General features: G+C 26.4%; 1 protein-coding gene, 1 long non-coding RNA gene and 1 pseudogene across 2 annotated transcripts; 1 reads left to right on the top strand and 2 right to left on the bottom strand.

The window, feature by feature from the left end:
* Positions 1 to 8,073: 8,073 nt before the first annotated feature.
* Positions 8,074 to 9,927, bottom strand: LOC8286897 (premnaspirodiene oxygenase). The gene is made up of 2 exons (XM_002522675.4): positions 8,973 to 9,927; positions 8,074 to 8,840 (listed from the first exon to the last, which is right to left on the bottom strand). The coding sequence occupies exons 1-2, from the start codon at positions 9,861 to 9,863 to the stop codon at positions 8,232 to 8,234; spliced, it is 1,500 nt and encodes a 499-aa protein (XP_002522721.1). The 5' UTR covers positions 9,864 to 9,927; the 3' UTR covers positions 8,074 to 8,231.
* Positions 9,928 to 16,788: 6,861 nt separating this feature from the next.
* Positions 16,789 to 17,928, bottom strand: LOC8266937 (annotated as a pseudogene).
* A 2,550-nt stretch (positions 17,929 to 20,478) lies between these two features.
* LOC125371140 lies at positions 20,479 to 21,115 on the top strand. The gene is made up of 2 exons (XR_007217424.1): positions 20,479 to 20,704; positions 20,813 to 21,115. It is a non-coding gene; the product is annotated as an uncharacterized LOC125371140 (long non-coding RNA).
* Positions 21,116 to 21,143: the final 28 nt, after the last annotated feature.

The following is a 21,143-nucleotide window of genomic DNA, read 5'->3' as shown; positions in this document are numbered from 1 at the left end:
TTTCTGTTTTTATAATTAATTTAATATTTTTATTATTTTATTACGTTAAACTATTACATCCTTCAATCAAAAGTAAATATTAAATAAAATTTAAATTTAAATTTAAATTCAGTAATATTAGTATATTAGTATCGTCCGTGATAGTCTATTTCAAACTTTATATATATAATTCTTTTACAGTTTATTAATATTTTAAAAAATATAATTAAATTAGAAGGTTTTTATCTTAAATTAATATTAACTAACTTGATTAATTATAAAAAATATTACCTTACAAAATATTTTTATATAATTTTATATAAGGTATTTTTTTAGTTAAAATATCTTAGTGTAAATCTTGATTTCTTTAAATTTCTATAATAATTTATAGTTTTAACTTTTAAACATTGAAGTATTTAAATTTAAGTATATAAGTGTTAGTCTAATAGAATTTATATCTTTTATTTAAAAAATTTAGATTATAACTAATTATTTTAATATTTATGAAAGGAATATTAAAATTAATTATTGAAAACAAACGGACCTATTAGTACAATTTGATAAAAATCTAGAGATATTAAAATATTTATGTTTATAAAAATAACGGTTGACTAATAAAAAATATGAGAGAATGATACAATTAATTAATTTCTTCAAACGAGAGAGATGTTAAAAGCAATTATTAAAAATAGAGAAACTACTAGTATTAAAATATTTAATCTTAATTACTGTTATCACTTTTTCTTTATAAAAATTTATTGTTACTATCGCTTTTTTTTATATTACTTTTAATATTAAATAATAAAATTGACAATGTAATCAAACATATCTCAGAGAATCTAAAACAACTTAAATAATAAATAAACAAAGAAAATTTCTTATTTAGTTTAGATGTATATATTTTTTCACATATTAAATCGATATATAATTAATATATATTTACTAATTTAAATAATATAATATGTATAAATCATTTAATATTAGGATATAAAGTAATATATTTATTATATAAAAAAGCATCTTTTATTATATCTAGATTTAATTTATATAACGTTTCGAATAAAAATTTTACGGATGATAATATATTAAAAATTTTAATATAATTACATATTTAAAATTTAAATTTCAAACCTTAACCAAATTATAACAATGGGAAAAAAAAAAAAAGTAGTTCTTATGTTACTTTTTGTTCTATCCTTTTTTTCCTTTTGAGTTATTATTTTATCGTATTATGAACGTATGAACGCTGTTATTTATTTAATTATTACTATTCCATGAATGAATGCATATACTTATTGGTCACGTCTTGCTGTGCATAGGCTAGAATAAACCGACGTGTCCACCAAAAAAATATAAATAAATAAACTGATGTAGATCCCAATGTTTCTGAAAATGAACCATTTTAGTCAATTTATTAAATCTTAGGGAGAATTAGTTGATTTATTTATTTAATTTGTCAATGTAGTTTATTTTTAATATTGTAATTTTATATTTATAATGGAAAATTAAAACTTATGTTTTATCTCAATTAATTGAAGTTCTGCAACTGATTAATCTGAAGTTTCATTTATATTTTAATTATATTTTCGCTATCAAACATATGACAACAGTCGAATGAAAACAAAAATGGTGCATTAGTGGTCCGATCGCTTTAAAAATGGGGTGGAGAAACTTGGTCGGAAATCCATAATAATGGTTGCATTTTCTTAATGTGTGGCCTCCCTCACAATTGTCTTTGTCAATTGTCCATGCCATTATGAGAAAAGTTCTTTCACTCCATTCCTTGCCCATCAAACTACAAATCAATAATAAAATAAACATTTTGAGTATTGCTATATTTTTTAGTATTTTATAAATAAACAATAAATAATGTCCCATTTATTTTATTTATTTTGAATTTATCTATTTATATATTATTATATTTACTCATTGAATCAGTTTGATCAAATTAACGTTGGCCGCTCTAAAAGTTTATTTCTGAAAATAATTGGTCAAAAATTATTTTATTGTAAAAATATCATACTTAAAAAAAATAAAATATTTGGTTCAGAGATACCTTGTCATTTTTAATAATAAAAAAGAATAAAGTAAAATTAATATTAAAACAGTATATTCTATTATAAAGTTTTATATTTGTAGAACTTTTGGTAATTATTTAGTAAATCCATTCTAAAAAAGTATATTCTTATAGACATTTTTATTCTTAAACTTACTTTTAATAGATAATTCTGCCAGTAAAAAATTATTCTGAACTTATATTTGTCCATAAAAATTATAAAACTTATGTCTAATTAAAAAAAGAAAATAATAACTAAATTTGTCTTCTTGATTTATTCCAGTATTATATTGGTAATTTATTGGTAATTGTATTTAATACTTTCTCTATTTCATACTAATTGTTATTTTTTAGTACTTTATTTGAAAAAAACTATCTAAAATACTAAATTATTCTTCTATAGATATTATAAAATTTATAATTATCTATTCCAATATAAAAATAAAATAAAAAAATAAATATTGTATTGGATATATAAAACTAATAAATATTTAAAATTTTTTAATTTAAAAAAGAAACAATTGGTATAAAATAAAAAAGATGAGATTTCAATTAAAACTTGAAATATCACAGGTTTATTTGACTGATCTATAATTAGCTCTAATAGATATTAATAGGTTCTAATTTTAAAATATACTCCTTTTGGCCTACCTTAATAATTCACTTTCACTTTACACGTAAGTTAAAAAAAATCAGTTACTTTTTTCCGACGGTATATTTAATTAAAATTTTTAAAGACTTTATAATTTATTTTAAATGAATTACTTTTAAAGAATTTTTGAATTTTTAATAATTTTTACGGAGTTTATAATTTAATGAATGACTTTCGCAGATTTTAATTAAAAATACTTTTATAAACATTGATAGAATTTTATTGATTTTCACATACTATTATTTATCTATTATTTAATAATTTAAAAATAAATTTAATTATTTTCTTCATTCTTTTTCTTTTACTTTAAACATTATTCCACATAATATTATATACAAAATAACAAACTTCATTTCATTGTTGTATTAAACTAATACCAGTTTTAGATTTTTTTATCTTACAATATGAATACTATTTTTTTATCAAGAGAATAATTTTTTAAAATAAAATTACCAAATTCACATTATATACTCATTATATTTTATTTATTACTTATTTGATAAATATTTAAAGTAATAATAATCATGTTTACATTTGATAAATACTCAAACCGACAATTATGCTTACCAACATAAAAAAAAAAAAGATTATTCAAATAAACTTTCTAATGAAATCTAGAAGTATATATATGATTGGGTTGTTTGCTCAAATCAATTCATTAATGTTTCATTTTAAATTTATATTTTTCTTATAAAGCCCTTTTAAAATTAATTTAAAAACTTTTAATTAATTTTTTATATGTGTGAATATAAGAAAATATTATTAGTAAATAATTTTTAACTTCTAAAGTTTCATCATTTTTTATATCTTTTAAGATGGATAATATAGTAAAATGAAATAAAGATAATAATACAGGAAAATTTGAAAAAAATAAATATGAGTTTTCAAAAATAAAAATCTATTAAAATCTCAACGAGAAGTAAAAGAGAAATTTAGAGAAATTTTATTCATAACAATGCATAATTTTTAACTTCTATTTTATTTTTAAATTTTAAAATAAGGAATTTTTCATTTTGAAAAACAAAACAGATTGTTAAGTTTCTCATATTTAATATGAAAAAATTAATTATCTAACATATGAGATTTAGCATTTGTAATCAATATTACAATATATATGTTTTAGATTAAAAAAATTCAATCTTTGAATTAAAGAAAGTTACATTTTAGAAAGAAAAAATCTACATTTTCTCTATATCGTTTCAATTTTAGTTTGTATAAGATATATCCATGGCAATCAATATATAATTTACTTTGATCCATCAAAGCATCGGAAAGTTAATCATAGAAAGTTTTAAAAATAAAATTATAGAGAAAACTATATTATTCATTGCGGGAAAGTAATAAAAAGAAAATAAAATAAAAAAACTATTTCTAATCACATTTTATTATTAAAAAATTTTAAAAAATAGAAGGAGAACAAATTCTTTTCTTTTGACATCCGAATTTTAGATGCCAAAGTTGTACTCATTAAAGACATTAAAATTTAACTAATTACTATTTTTATGCCTATAATTTTAATAAAGAAATATAAAATTTAATTAATTTTCTTCCATTTCTTTTATATTACTTGTCATATAACTAAACACAATAAGATAATGGTTATATAACCAAACACAAGATAAATATTATTTTGTTAAAAATATAAAATCTGATAATGTGGTTTAATCTTTTGACACAAGATGTCTTATTATTTACGTTGTAACACTTTAGTATCATGAAAACTATATTGATAGTAATTTATATCTAAATTTATTAACACCATTAATAATTTTAAAAATTAAATTTCGAAACTATAAAATTAGTCTTATCGCGTAAATGAAAAAATTTAGAATTTTAGAGTATTGTGAGATCATTCAAAACTCATCGGAGTTGATTAGAATTAAAAAAAACTTAAATAATGAAAATATTTTCTCTCTAAACTTTATAAAAATTAACGTGACTAATATTAGATAAAACTAAATTGGTAAAGAGTTGAATGGCAATAGAATTAAAAGCAACTGAAACCAAATGAATGAATTAAAACCAAAAAAAACACACATGGTAAAAATTTATACTTTTTATTATTATTTTATTTGTTCCCTTTAAAATATTTTTTCTTTCTCCCCCTTTTTTATTGAGATGCATAGTGATAATCTTTATTTATTTTGTTTTTCTTTAAGAAAAAATTAATAAGTGAAAGCCCAATTTATTGTGGCCCATCAAATCCTGATATATTAGTAGGCCGGTCAAACTAATTGTGAATAGAAATTAGAAAATGAATCTACAACTAGCCGCACTTAAATTGTGGTGAACAAAAAGGCAAAGAAGTTGAGGTAAAAGTTTTTGACAAAAAAGGGATGGACCTGAAATCCATTAGCTAATGTTCCTGAAATCAGTAGTCAAAGAAACCTTGAGGCTTCCTCCCCTGTCCATTTGATACCAAGAGAATGTGGCACAGAATATAAGATTAAGAATAATGGATATGATAATACCTTAATGTGAAAGCCTTCATTAATTAATGGGCAATTCCAAGAGATCCTAAATATTGGAATGAGGCTGAAAGGTTTAAAATTGAAAGATTTTTTCTTGATGCCATTGATTATAGAAAGGGGTAGATTTTGAATAATTTTGACATTCAGTTCCTCAATTATTTAAACTAATAAATTATTATATATCAATCGTTTATCAATTTAGTATATAAATAAAAATATATATTATACCAGATAAAAATTTTCCCACACCCTTTTTAAGTGGCTATCCTTTTTTTTTTTTTTTTCTTCTTCCAAAGGGGTAAAAATAAGAAGAAACAAACTTAAAAGAACCCCACTAACCCTGTCCTCCTCTCTTTGAAACAATTACAAGAAGCTTATGCCAAGATAGCAGAGAATTGTCAAATAGCTAGGATGTGGTTAACCAAAAATACCATCCCATGAATAATTTTATTTAATTTTTTAAAAATTTCCAAAATAATACCTAACATTATTTGTAATTAAATATATTATCTGAAAAAAATCTGATAAATTTATTTTCATGGCACCGATATCAATTAAAATAATAAAAAAAATTAAGTTAGTAAAAATATACTGACTCACTGTATCAATAGGTTTTAGTTTAAATTAAAATTCATTAATTGGAAAAGAAAATTTTGTATCATCGTGGCCAATCTTAGTCATCTTTTTCTCCTTATTTTTGTTCTTCTTCCCATATACAAATTCTAGGGTTCCAAAATTCTCTCCCCGTCATTTGCACATGATTTTCCCTGCCACCAAAATGGTTATCTCTCTCATTTCCCACAAGGTTATCATTATCGGGTTATGAAGGAAATGCAACAGAATGTCAATTTATTATATTCCTTTATCCACAATTCTTCAGGAGCTATTTGCATATATAGAACTTGTTGGACTTTAAGAACTGCATATGGTTTGCAATATTTGAATAGTAACCATGCAGGACTTGCTTCGTTTATATGTATTTTGATAACTTCATCCATATTGTTACAGCTCGCACGTTTTCCCTTTTTCGCATGAAGGTTCAAAGACCCAAGAAGTATCCAAGAAAGCAAGGGAGGATTCTAGTACATTCTAGAACATTCTAGAATCATCTAGGATAATCTGAAAGCTTGTAGAATACGTAAAAAAGTATGGAATTGTATAGAACATTCTAGATACTTAATTTTAGCCATTGGATCAAATCGATCCTTACCGTCCATTGAGGAGGTGAAAGCCTATATATAGCTTAAAGATTTCATTTGTAATCATCAAGTAAATCAAGCAAAAGTTCAATAGCAGAGCAAGCAATTTCTCTTTCTAAAAGCTCTCTAAGCTATCTTAAGTTTTCTATTGTTCTTCTTGCTATCTTAGCTAGCATTTTGCCTAGCATTCGAAAAGTAAGACTGACTAGCTTACTTGTCTGTGTAAAAAATGTAGCTAGTATCGCATGGTTCGTTGATAGAAATACCAAGCCCGTGACAGTTAACTTCACCGAGTTGAAGTTGCATTAAAGGTCCAAACTTCTTAGCCAGGTTATGGAGGCAGTGGTGGGATAGAGAAGCAAGTATACTATTGAATGCTTTCTATTATGGGTAGTTTCCATGACCCCGGTGGCAGATTTTTGGTGTCTGGTCTTTCCATTATCAAGAATGCCATAAAGATAAACAGGAGGAGTGGGAAAAGCAGATGGAAGGAAGGAAATTGAAGTACCATTTTTCCTCTGATCTTTGGTAGAATTTCAAATCTTTCTTTGGATTTACAGAGGGTCCTCTTTTAGATTTTGCAATTAAAAGAATACGTTGCCATTTTAACTGAATATGGTAAGTACAGGATTAAATTAGCTGCAAATAAGATGAAAAGAAGTCAATTAAACGCAAAAAATAAATTAAATTTTATTCTAAAAAAAATAACGAAAAATCAATTGCATCATATATTGACTACTTCTGGTTTATTCAAACTTTTTTAAAAAAAAAAAATCAAAATAATAATCCTTAAATATTTAAAGTTTGGACTAAAATATAGTCATGGAGTTAATATGAAAATATATATAGTTCAAACTTTTCTATCATTTGAAAAAAAACTCGGACCAGAATTTCCTGTTGAAAATATAGAGTTTGTTTTAATCTTCTTTGTTATGAAAAATCCTTTCATATAATTGACTTTTCTAATTAACAAGATAATGAGAGATATTGTAATTATTGCCCGAATGCTCGGAGGAGATGCGACCACCAATGACTAATCAAAATAAATAATATTTTTCCACATTTTCTTTCTGTAAACTGTTGCTCACCATATTGTCATTATTTTAATTAATTTTCTATCTAAATTTAAATTAACAAAGATTTTATGTTTTTTCGATTGTTTTTTAAATTCTGATAAAAAATAATAAATTATTAATTTAGCTAAATCTTAAATAAAACCACTTAAAATTTTAATTAATCATTTATAAATGAGAATAATAATTTTTGTTACCTATTAAATTTTGAGTCAAAACGTAATTGGAAATTACTAAAGCAAAAATTTAAAAAGTAGAGATAATTGATAGAATTTAATTGAAGAGAAAAGTCAAAGTATTTTATCTAGAGTTCTTGCAGAATTTTTTTGTTTTTAGTTCTTAGAGGTAAAGCAGCAACTACCCAACAACTGCCAGGTGAATCAGACCAGGATTATACTGATCATTTTTCTTTTTAATTTACCCAAGTTATTGTTATCATCATCGCTTGAACAGCTTATAATCCATGGTCCTTTTTCTTTAAGATGAGGAAACAGATTAGTGGAGAAGTAGCATTGGTTTTGGGATTTCAGATGATTTGCTAGGTGTTGCATTATGGATTAACAGGAAATTCTGTAAATATTTTCTCTTCAGCTGTCATGTGGGCAAATATATTTATATGAAACAAAAAAAAAAAAGCTTGTGATAAAAAAAAGAAATTACAGTTTTATTCCTGTTTTGAAACAAACCTAATAGAAATCCTTACCCCATTATTCTTAAACTTCTAGGTAGAATTAGTAAATATGTAAGCCAGCAGCAATACAAGCTGTTTTTGGCTTTAGCTAATAATACAAGATGAACATCTTAATGGTGGGGAATTGCAATCAAATGTAGATCGTTTTTCCTTCTAACCGTAGCGCCAAAACCCTCCATCATATCAAGACTTTCTGCCTCCAGTCCATCAGGAAGTTTCCAATCAAAATGGTAAAGAAATTGTGCTAGTGGAAGCTCAACATTAGCCATACCAAACAAAATTCCAGGACACATTCTCCTTCCTGCACCAAATGGTATGAATTCGAAGTAATTTCCCTTGTAATCGATTGCACTGTCGAGAAATCTCTCTGGATAAAATGTTTCAGCTTCAGTCCAATTATTTGGATCCCTTCCGATTGCCCATGCATTGACAATAACTTTGGAGTTGACTGGTATGTAGTACCCATTAATCTCACAGCTCTCTCTACTTTCTCTGGGAAGTAGCAGAGGAGCAGGAGGGTGTAATCTCAGAGTTTCTTTGATAACTAATTTTAAATAGTTCAACTCATGAAGCTCTGCTTCGTCAACGTTTCCTTTCTTACCAAAGACCCTTCTCACCTCTTCTTGTGCCTTCTCCATCACTCTTGGGTTTCTCAACATTTCTGACATTGCCCATTCTACTGTTGTTGATGATGTCTCACTGCCAGCGATGAAAATGTCCTGAAATAGAATTAACAACATGTCAATACCTTTGTGAATTCATATAGTTAATTGTGACTGTAAGAAAACAGGACATGGCGATGAATAATAGACATGTCAAAAGAAGTCTAATTAATAGGCGCATGCACTAACCAGGATGACTGCTTTGATGTTGTTGGTTGTCAATGGAAATTCAAGTTGTCCTCCTTTCTGAAACCTCAAAAGAACATCAACCAGATCATCGTCTTCACCTTCGCCACTCGTCTTTCCTGTCATGTTCCTAGCTCTGTGATCATCAATGATGTTTTCAAGTATATTATCTCCATCATCCCTCAGCCTCAAAAGTCTAGACTTCATCCCACTGATCACATGCAGAAATGCAATAGAGGGGAACAAATCTGCTAGACTAAATCCTCCTGCCACTTCTGTCATTTGTTGAGCAACTTTTATAAATTCCTCTTGGTCCTTGTATTTCTTACCAAAACTAGCTCGAGCAGCAATACCATACGTTGAAGAAAACAGCTTCCTGCTGAAGTTGAATGGCTTCCCAGAAAAAGAAGTTAAGGTATTAATCAGATTTGATACCTCCTCTTCCCTGATTGATCTGAAAGATTGCACACGCTTCGCGCTCAGCAATTCGAGCACACAAATCTTTCGTAGCTGTCTCCAGTAATCTGAATATGGGGAAAATGCGATGTCTGTGAAGTTATAAGTTATAACACTGGCGGCTAACAGAAAAGGCCTCTGAGCAAAGACAATATCATGAGTTTTCATCACTTCTTTTGCAGCTTCAGGTGATGAAACGACTACATGGGGAACTTCACCAAGCTGAAGATGCATAATGCTTCCATATTTCTTGGCTAAGTCTCTTAAGCGATGATGGGGTAGAGAGCCAAGAAGTTGGTGCATGTTTCCTATAAGAGGAAGCTTAGTTGGTCCTGGAGGAAGATTTTTCAGAGTGGAGTGCTTGGAATTTGATCTCTTCCATAGTTTCAGCACCATATAGATGAAGATCAGGGAAAGTATAAGAAACGAAAGGGACATGATGATCAAAGTGGAGGGAAAAGAAAGTGGTACTAGAGTTATGGTTCCATTTGATGAAATGCCTCACACCTTTATATATATAGGCAAAGAATTAATGAGACAGCCTTTGTTGACTAAGCTTTTTGTAATGCGAATGGAAGACGTTTTTTCCAATGCAGTGACGAGAGGATTGCTTGGGCTCAGCTAGCTTAACATTTTTGGAGGAATTAGGCAAGTCATATATATGATGCCTTTTAATTTTACAATAAAAAATAAATTACATTCAATATTAAATAATAAATTTGCAAAAGTGTCGTTCTCATCACTTGAATTTTCTTTCCCAACGAAGAATAACCAGACCACTAAGATAAATACATTTATAAATAATAACGTGAACTATATGTTTGTAGAATTTATTTATTTTGATCGAGTAATACAGCTGGTAATTAGAGACTGATAGTTAATAGCCGATAAATTAAATAATTTTATAAAATTTTATTAGTGGTTACTGATAATAATGTTAAATGATCATTTAATTTATTTTTAAATATATTTTATTTTATTATAATATATTAATAATAAAAATTAATAAAAATAATTTATAGTAATTAAAAGTGTTATGATTAACTTTGTTTAGTTAAATTGTTTTATTATAAAAATTATTTTCAAGGTAAAAATTTAAATTTAAATTTTATTAATAAATTATAAATATTATAATTATTTAGCTATTAAATATGATTTTAAAATAATAATTATATGTCATAAATTATAAAATTAATTACATCAAATTATTTTAAAATAAATATTATTAATAAATTTTAATTAAAATAATATTATTTAAATAAATAAAAATATTGAATCAATTGGTAGATGATGAGAAAGAGTGATATGCTAAGGAGTTGATTAGGTTAGATCAATTATGAATGGTTGATCATTTTTAAACCTTTCAAACGGATTAATATAATTGTTCAGTGAGAAATAACTATATTTGAAATAAATATTTATATATAATACCAAAATTAATTAATAAATATATTTAAAATAATTTTTATATTATATTAATAAAATTTAAAAATATATTTAAATTTTTAAAATTATTTTTATATTCTAACATATAATACAATTTTACATAAATCTTATCCTTATTTATATTATTATTTATAATTAAAATATTAATAATAGTGGTGCGGCCAGCGGAAAAAGGAGTAGAAGGTTATATATGTAAAAGGGTGGAAAGCCGTTTTCCCTGTATTTATCGTATATAATATAAAGACAAAAATAGATGCACGAGGGCTGCTTCAATACGAGGTTCATTTGCAATTATTTGTTTTTCATATTCTTATCTTAATGGAATATTAATAATATGGTAAATTATTTGATAAATAATTTTATTACAGTAAATTTATATATATTCTTATCTTAATTGATTCAATTTCTTTTTAAGTTTTAATTAGATAAATTAACTTTCTTTAAAAAGACAATTTAAAAAGAGAAAAATATCAAAAAGAGTAAATTAGAAACTTATAAACGACTTTTCTAAAACCAGACGGCGTCGGATCCCACATGTACCAGTTTTTGTTTCCAAAGAGAATAATCAAAACCTCCATAGCACAAAACAAGAGAACTCATGGCCTCCAAAATTTCCATTCTATACTTTTCCATTTCCAGTGCAATGTTTTTGACTTCGACCTTCAGAAAAACGTGACATGCTTTTGATTGTTGAAGGTTGAAAAGGAAGCTCCATGTCTACCAAAGTAAGATAACATAGTATTATAATTTGAATGAATGAGAAAATATTAGAATTCAATTAATAGATTTAGATTTGAGTCTAATCAGTATTAAAATAGCTAGAATTAGTCACTTGATCGGTTAGATTTTTATCCTTATAAATTCTTTATGTCTCTTATTTTTTAACGATGTGGGATTTCTAATACTTACTCATCTTTTTATTATTATTATAAATAAGTATAAAAAATTATGTTATTTCACTAGTCTATAATTTTTAGTATGTTTTTTTTAGATAAACAAAAATGTGTATAGCTATATATCAATGACAAGAAAAATGTATCTTATAATTTAAAAATATCGCTTTATAAGGATTCAATGAAATCGATTTAAGAAGTCATCGATTCGATGAGATAGATCTAACGGTCAAACAATGACGTTTTTAGTTGTTAAGTTCCAAATTCATATTATTAAATATGAAAAATATGATAATTGTCACGACCCACATAATGATGGATAATTAGAGTAAAGATAGCCAAATAATTGCCAATCGATACTTTTTAACGATGAAATACATTTTTTTACCATATATGTTACGATCCGATCTGTAATTTCATGATCGATATTAGGAAATGGATAGATTTAAGAACCGTCGAAATCTATAGCAAGCTTGATTAGTCACTAACTTAATTATAATTAAGTTATAAAATGCCAAACGCTATGTCTATTAACACTTATACATAAACACAATGGAAATCATATTGATTCATCAGCAACAATAAAATTAATACATTGCCAGATTGTCCAATATACCGGATGGAAATATTAATTCTGAATATAAATATTACGGAGTATCTAGAAATTTAAATAGTCAAAAATATAAGAAAAATAATTATGTCAAGTCCATCAGGTTTCTATTACATGTTTCTACTTTATCTCGACTAGGGCACATCACTTAAAATTCCTCTATTATATGTTTCTACTTTATACAGGTGCGTACGGTCCTGATACAACCCATCAGGTGACATATTCTACTGTTGTCCCATCCTGAGCCACTATATATATTTAGCACCAGTAATATTAAAAGTAACTTGATACTCAAACAATAATAATTTTATTCAATTAACATAAACTACTAAAATTAGTTGAACGATATAATTTAACAATGGAATGTTCATAATAATAATAATTGAAACAACAACAATAACAACAACAATAATAATAATAATAATATAGATAATAATGAAAATAAAATTTAGTAATACTTATACTACTAATAATAACCATAATAATTATTCATAAAAAAGATTTACATTTAAATTCAAGTATGACACGTACAATAGATTATATGACTTTAACTCACAGTTCTCTCGAGTTTTCTCCAACTGCTCTTATGCCTTAGGTGGAGCTGGTTGAACCGATGAATTATCTATTTATGAAAATAATTAAATTAAAATAAATTTCATAATTAATCCCAGCTCTAGAATGCTAGATTTAAACTGCCTAAAAATTCTGACATGTAAATTTTACCGAAAATTTGGCAGAACCTCCCCTAAAATACGAACATTTATCTCCCTTATAACAGGTCCAGAACCTGCTAAAAACACTTTTAATTTTATTATATATTAAACAAGAGTCTTGTCACCCATAGTTACATTATTTTCTAAACTCTTCAGCACACCACAATCCAAAATTAATAATAATAAGTCCGGCATTAATATTTATTCCACAACTAACTTATAAATAATTTTTTGGTATCTAATTTAATTATTTCCAATTACAATTATTACATCTGAAAAATAATTAATCACATTAATTAATTCATAATATTTATCATTAATCAATAAATTAAATAAATTAAATCAAAATAATTATAGTTACCAATTAATAGATTTAATATTTTTTAATAATTTTTAAGATCCAGTTAAATTGTTCCGAGTCAAATATCTGAAATTCTGCATGTCTGAAAAATATTGGATTTTAAAAACCGGTACAGTCAACGGCGTTAGAATTGAAATCCGAAAGTGTCTATGCAAAGAAGAGTATGGGATTTTTTGTGGGTCTCTTGCTAGGGACCAAAAATAAATTTTGCAATTTTTGAAAACTTACTCATAAACCCTTCCATATAAAACAACCATACTACAGTACCCTTACAACAATTATCCTATTTATTTTAACACACACACCCATATATGTCTATGCATACACATAATACTTAGTTATAGGCAAATAAGTTAGTATAAATAAAAAGCTTATTTAAATAATCTCGATGATAAAAAGACAATATACAACATAATTTAAGTCCTCCCTTTAATTTTAGTAATAAATACATGTATTAATGTTAATTTAAATAGAACTTGACTTATTTAATCAAAATCGTAAAACTATATCTTAATTTCACTGAAAATCGATATAATTAAATTATTTACAATAATATAAAATTTAAATATTATTTATAGTAATCAATTATTATTATTTTAAAAATATTTTATTAGATGTTGAATTAAACAATTAAGTCTTTATTTATTAAAATACCCCAAAAAATAATAAAATTAAAATTAAAAAAATTATATACTGAAAGTTGTCGCACGGTGTTCTTTTTATACTTATCCTTTATTATTACTACCTCCAATTCTTTTGTCTGTCTCACCATAAACTTTGATGCCCAATAATAGAAACAAATAATTTAGAAAAAAAGTATCAAAAGATATCATATAATTGCATATCTCTTATTTAATTCTTATTCTTTAGGGAGTCTATAGTTTAATTTATTTTTATCTTTTAGTCCAATATCGTTAAAAATTCTATAATGTTGAATTGGATTGACATATAAAAAAATTTAATTATTAAGTAACTAATTGATTGATACGTGAGTGTATTATCCTTAATTAATATAATTTTTTTACGATAAAAATAAAAAATATCTTCTGCTAAATCCGTCGAGTCCAATTATCTTGTTCAACATATTAAGGTTGCAACTTAGTACTTTTCCTTCTGCTGTGTTCTGATTGGTCTTTAAAAGAAAAAGGCAATGCTTTCTAGAAAAATCTCATCTTCGATTGATTGACATCTACTTTTCTCTTCGCCTTGTGGATTGCATTTAAGGCATTTACTTCACAATTAAATAATATTTCATAGAAATATTATGACGTTGCAAAAAGTCCTTGTCACCAAATTAATGAAACTTTTGAATATTCAGCTTCAACTCTCTTGACCATAGGACCAATTATTGCAGACTAATAAAGATAACAACAGAAAAACGGGAAAATGACGCAAGTTATTAATTATTATAAGAATTAAAATATAAAATTATCTAAAAAATTAAATCTCATATATTATTATATACTCCACAAACTTAATAAATAATTAGATTTTAAGTTATAATAAAATATAGCAAAAATTTAATTATATATATTATATTATATATATAGAGAGACATTTTAAAGGATAATTAATTTAATATATATAAAAATATATTCATCATATAAAATAACTTATTTATAATATTCCTACTAATGAAGTATTATAATGAATTAATATATCAATTGAATAAAAAATATAGAAATTGACCTTGTGGTTTAATTTTTTTGCCACAAGAGGTCCTGTATTTTTTTTTGATACTTTAGTAGCCTAAGAATTATATTGTTAGAAATCTATATCTGTTTGGTGGAAATTTGAATAGCATCAGTGATAATATCAACACTGTTGAAAATATAATAACAACTTGAAATTGAAAAGCTAGAATTGAAATAATGCTTGTATTTGAAAAGTATTACAACTAAAATAAATAAAGTTTGAGTAATTAAAAAAGCTTGAATGATTGAAGAACTTGTAGAATTTGTTTGTTAGTTGTTGTTGTCGTTATTCCCTTTATCAATGTATTCATCTTCTATTTATAGAGTGCTCCAAGTTAACTGCATTTTGAGAAAATAAAATATTGGAGCCGTGTGTATTGTTTTTCAGCATTTGGAGCCTCGTTATCTCAGCTATTTGGGGAGTTATTTTCTAGAGAGTGACAAGTAACTCCTATCTTGGTGCTAAATGTCAGTTTGTGCTCTACTTTTAATAGGCTCTTTTTGTAAACCATTGACCCTATATAATTAATTAATTAATTAAATTAGACTCAAAATTCTGCTTTCCAATAGCTTGGGTCTAAAAAATAATTATGGTGCCAATAATGTCTAAAGTCATTAATGTTGCTAATAGCTTTAAAAAATGAATTTAAAATAAAGTTTGATCCCTGCAAAATCGGTCTTGTTAGATATATTACAAAGTATAGAGTTATCTACTATTGTTTGATCATTCCAAACTCACTAGAATTGATTAGAATTAAAAAAAAAAATCAAATTGTAAGACTATTTTCTCTCTAAACTCTATATAAATTGACATGATTAATTTTAGATGAAAGCTAAGTTAGTAAGGAGTGGAATGACAGTGGAATCATGACCAATTTATACCGAATGAATAAATTACAACTATTGAATTAACAATTTTATTGAATATCAGTGCAAATTGTTAATATCTTAATTCTTACGGTACTAAAGTATACAAAAAAGTCACATGACTCTTTTTGTCAAAAGGTTAAACTATATGGTTAAATTTTATATGTTTTTTGAAAATACAATTAAAAATATCATATATTTTTTAAAACCTTTTTGTGTCAATTTTTTTACAAATATTTAATTATTCGAACTTCATCATATATATTTATATATAGTGTGATGCGTTAGTTCATCAGTTTCTTATAAAATTAAAAATATACATAAAATCATGATAAAATTTATGATAAAATTAGATTAATCACTAATTAATTCTATTAGAATTAAAAAATTAAATTTATTACATATAAAATTAAATTAAAATTACTAATTACTATTAATTCTAAGGGATTTTAGTGGGTTCTCCTTACATGCTTTAATATATATTATATATTATAGATTATATCTATAATGATATGATGATTTATTAATTATACATGTGAGAGAGTATAAATAGTTAAAATAAATTTTTGTGAGAAGTTGAGGACAAAAGATTTACTTGCTTGAAATTTTATAATAATTAAAAGAAGAAAGTAAAATCTTTTTTATTTTATTCTATTGCTATATTAATATATATGTTTATGATATATAGTTCTTTCTGTAGTACTTGGCTCTCTGAACTAATTGAACACCTTCAATCAATAAACAACTAATGAAAGAAAAAAGTAAATGATTCTTCTGCATTTCTTAACAAACGAAAGAAATAAAACGGCTTTATTGATGTTGGAAAATCTTTATTGAAATATTAAAAGTCTAATTAAACTGAAATGGAAGAGACAGCCTCCGTTTTGCTCTAGATGATATGAAAGTGGAGATCATCTGGTTAAAGGGATGGCGGATGATATGGAACAGGGATCAATTGCAGATCATTCTTTCTTCCAACTGAGACGGCGAGATTCAGGCATGTCAAGTAGTTCAAGTTTCTGCCCATCAGGAAGTTTCCAATCAAAATGGTATAAAAATTGTGCAAGTGGAAGTTCAACATTAGCTATGCCGAACAACATGCCAGGGCAAATCCTCCTTCCAGCACCAAATGTTTATATATTCAAAACTGTTCCCTTTGTAGTCGACGGAACTACCTATAAATCTCTCTGGATTGAATGCTTCAGCTTCAGCCCAATGATTTGGATCCCTTCCTAGCGCCCATGCATTAACAATGACTTTGGATTTTTCTGGTATTTCATACCCATTAATCTCACGTCTCGTTACATTCTCTTGGAATCAGCAATGAAGCAGGAGGATGTAATCTCAATGTTTCTTTGATTACTAACTTTAAGCAATCTAATTCATGAAAGTCTGTTTCATCTAAATTTCTTTTTTTACTATAGACCTTTCTTACCTCTGCTTGTGCCTTTTCCAGCAGTCTTGGATTCTTCAGCATTTCGGACACCGCCCATTCCACTGTTGTTGATGATGTCTCGCTGCCTGCAACGAATATGTCCTGAAACAGGATAAACAGGAAAATACATTTAGTATCTCATAGGTGATTCTAGTTTTACTTTCTAATCAAATTCTGTCTATTGCTTGACCTTGATGGAATTTCTATTCAGAAAATATTTGTTAAATTTAATTCTAATCGTGCATTAAACTTCAGATGATTAATACTCCTGTAGATAATTAAAAGTGAGGTCATAAGTCCAAAACTCGGGCTGTCAGGCAACTTGATCAGAAGAAAAAAAGCAAGCAAGGCGCTAAAACCTACCTTAGTGTTTTCTTAAACTAAGTAAGATATGCAATTACTAAGGAAATAAATTTGCATTAAACTATACAAAAACGGCATTGACATTCACCCAGTTTGGTAGTAATATTTAGGAGGATGAACATGAAAGAATCCAACAGCAAATTGGCAATTGCATTATATATATATATATATATTCAACCAAAAACCTCTCTAATGGGAGTTTGTAATAAGTGTAGCTTTCAAGTTTGAATTGGTTCCTTCCCTGACGAGGGATGACGGGCAGGCTTGACTGCAGCTATTTTGGAATTCCTCACATTTGGTAGCCACATGGTTTTAACAGCTACGTGAATTCCTCTGAGAAGAGTGTAGCAATTGTCAGCAAAGTTGAATAACAAAACAAAATTTTCTTCTGTGTGCAGTTAAAAATACAGCCCTTGAATAATGCAAAATAAATCTCATTTTATAGTGAGGAAGTAAGAATTTAGATTTATTATTCCACTCTCATCAAAATACTCTTCCTTTTTCAATATAAAAATTATTAAAGAATAAAGAAATTAAGAGTTTATTCAAAGTAAAAAAAAAGAAAAAGTGTAGCTGTTGTCTGTTTTAGGATTTTTAGCCTCTCCTTAAATATCTTTTTTAAAAAAGAGAGTTTGATGTGGAGAGGGATATATATATATATATATATATAAACTTAATTTAATAATTTAAATTAATTTCAAATTTAAATTTTTAAAACCTTACTTAACTTGAAATATATATCAAATTAAACTTGCATATATATTACATGTTGTTATTTATATAGAGAATGATTAGAGAAAACACATTTTTAGTAATCTGAGATCCTATGATTTAAGATAAATAATGGCATGATACCTTGTCTTCTTGTAGTCCGGTCTCTATTGGGTTATTAGTTAATATAAAGGTAAAAATTATGCATAACTCTTCAAATTTTGGTTAAATTTTAATTAAAGTTTTAAACTTTAAGTCGGAAGAATTAAATACTTAAATTAAATAATACGGGACAATTAAGCCTTTCTATGCAATTTCATTGCTTTTGCCGATAACTATTTTGGCAAATGATATGGGATAACTCTTTAAATTTTTTGTCTAAATCTCAATTAAACCCTTAAACTATAAGCTGGAACAATTAAGCACTTAAACTAAATGATTTATATTTTTCACGCCTAGATTTTATCTTAACTCTTTCATTTTTTCACACGTAAGTTTTATCTTTCTTTTTTGTTGAAATAATTGTTTTAATTTTTGTATTAATTTTATTTTGTATTATTTCTTAAAAATATAAAAGAAATAGATTTTATAATCTAGGTATCTTTATGCTATTGTTTGTCATTTTATTTGCCGCTATCAATTGTAGTTGTAACGAAGTTACATAAAGGAGCTTAATTGTTATGTATTATTTAGTTTAAGAGTTTAATTATTCTAACTTATAGTTTAAGGACTTAGTTAATATTTATTCAAAAGTTTAAGAGGTTATCTATATTTTTTGCCAAAATAGTTAACGATAGTAGTAATGGAGTTGTATAGAGGGACTTAATTGTTCCGTATTATTTTATTAAAAGCTCAATTGTTCCAACTTAAAATTTAAGAATTTAATTGAGATTTGACCAAAAAAATTGAAAGGTGTATTTATACCTTTTGCCTAATATAAATTGGAATCTCAGCTGATAAATCCCTAGTTACTGGTAATCACCTGTATTATTTTTCTTTTCTTGAAAAATGATTCAATAAATAACCTCAATTTCATTGCGTATTCTATACAAAGGGATCTTGCTTTTCTTCATTTAAAAAATAAAATGAACCAATTCAGGGCTTTCTGGATTATTAAGGGCTCAAGACCTCCCTCCATATTCCATGGAACTCATTTTTCATTGAGTGAAAAATGGAAAAAGAAAATGTAAAATTCACAGTGACCCAACTAACAAAGTTTCTCATCCCTCTAACACTAACAACTAATATATGCAATAAAATAAACACCTCGTACAATCTCAACAAGCCAAAACCAAAAACTTTTTTTGAAAAAAGAAATGTCAGGTTACATGATGAACTTCACCTTACTATGTAATCTAGCACATTACACCCAAGCATATAACATAAGCCAGATTATTCAACATAATATAATATTTGTCATAGCCTAACCCAATTAATTAAAGAAGTCGGTCCATCCTATGTTGGACTTGAGGAATTATCAACTTTTATGGCTCTTATGTGGGCCTAAGGATTGCCCAATCAATAGCCATTCTCTCTGTTTATTTTGCCCTTTTTCCGGGTGCTCTGCTCCAGTATGGAAGCCATTCTATTCCACCTATGAGTCAACCAATTTCTAGCTCACAAATTGAGTTAATTTGATAAATTAAAGTTTCTATTTATTCTCAACCAGATCTTTCTTGGAATGTATTATTAAACTTAACCATGTTAATATATATATAGCAGTATCTTTCCATTACATCCTTAAATGATTCTGCAATTTTTTTAGCTTGCTTAAAGCTGTATTTTGGGACAAATTTTATCACAAAAATATATGGCATGAACTAACTTTGGACTCATTTTATCAACATCCATGTTGTTGTAACTAAGCTCTATTTAGCATGCCACAACCCCTCTTCTTTAATCTTGATTTTCCAAGCCAAAAAGATGAGTTGCTTCCTATTTACAGGGAAAGCTGGTGCTGGTTTCATCTTCAGAACCAAGACCTGTATGATGCCAGTGAAGTAACTTTTAACTAAAACATTCATAATCCTGTATTTACTTGAAGCACTTGTATCAGTAAAGATGCTCTTAGAACTGTGTAGTTGATAAACAAAATTCTGCCACTGATGGAAAGATGTTGAACTACTTGAATCAAGTTTTTGTCTCCTGGCATTCGATATAACTAGTATAGCAGAAATCAGAGTGAGGTATAATCTCTGAATGATTATGCAATGTTCTTAGCTTGCAAACTTTGTATTATATAGCAAATATTATGACAAGAATGTGATAAGAACCAGTCATCTGCCACCTTTCAGGTTCTTGCATCTGAAGTTGTAAGTGAGCTTCACCCAAGGGATTGCACGCCCCAACCTCTTACTTCATTACAAGTAAACAGATGAACTTCGTTCAGGTGACGATCAAATCAGGATGTTTAATTTGTAAGGTATGATCTAATCATTGCTGTTGGGAATTGGAAAAACAGATTTAGTTTTTAATTCAATATAATTGATTTTTTTTTTCTTATAAATTATTTTTCTCATATCTGATTTTGGAAAATGTATCAAGTTACTTACTTTTCGAAACTCAATAAAAACTGAGGCTAAAAATATACTTTTTCATCCTTAATGCCAAACCAGCCCGAATGCA

Source organism: Ricinus communis, chromosome 9 (genome assembly GCF_019578655.1).
Source record: "Ricinus communis isolate WT05 ecotype wild-type chromosome 9, ASM1957865v1, whole genome shotgun sequence".
NCBI lineage: Eukaryota > Viridiplantae > Streptophyta > Magnoliopsida > Malpighiales > Euphorbiaceae > Ricinus > Ricinus communis.
This window is presented reverse-complemented; position numbering and strand designations above follow the sequence as displayed.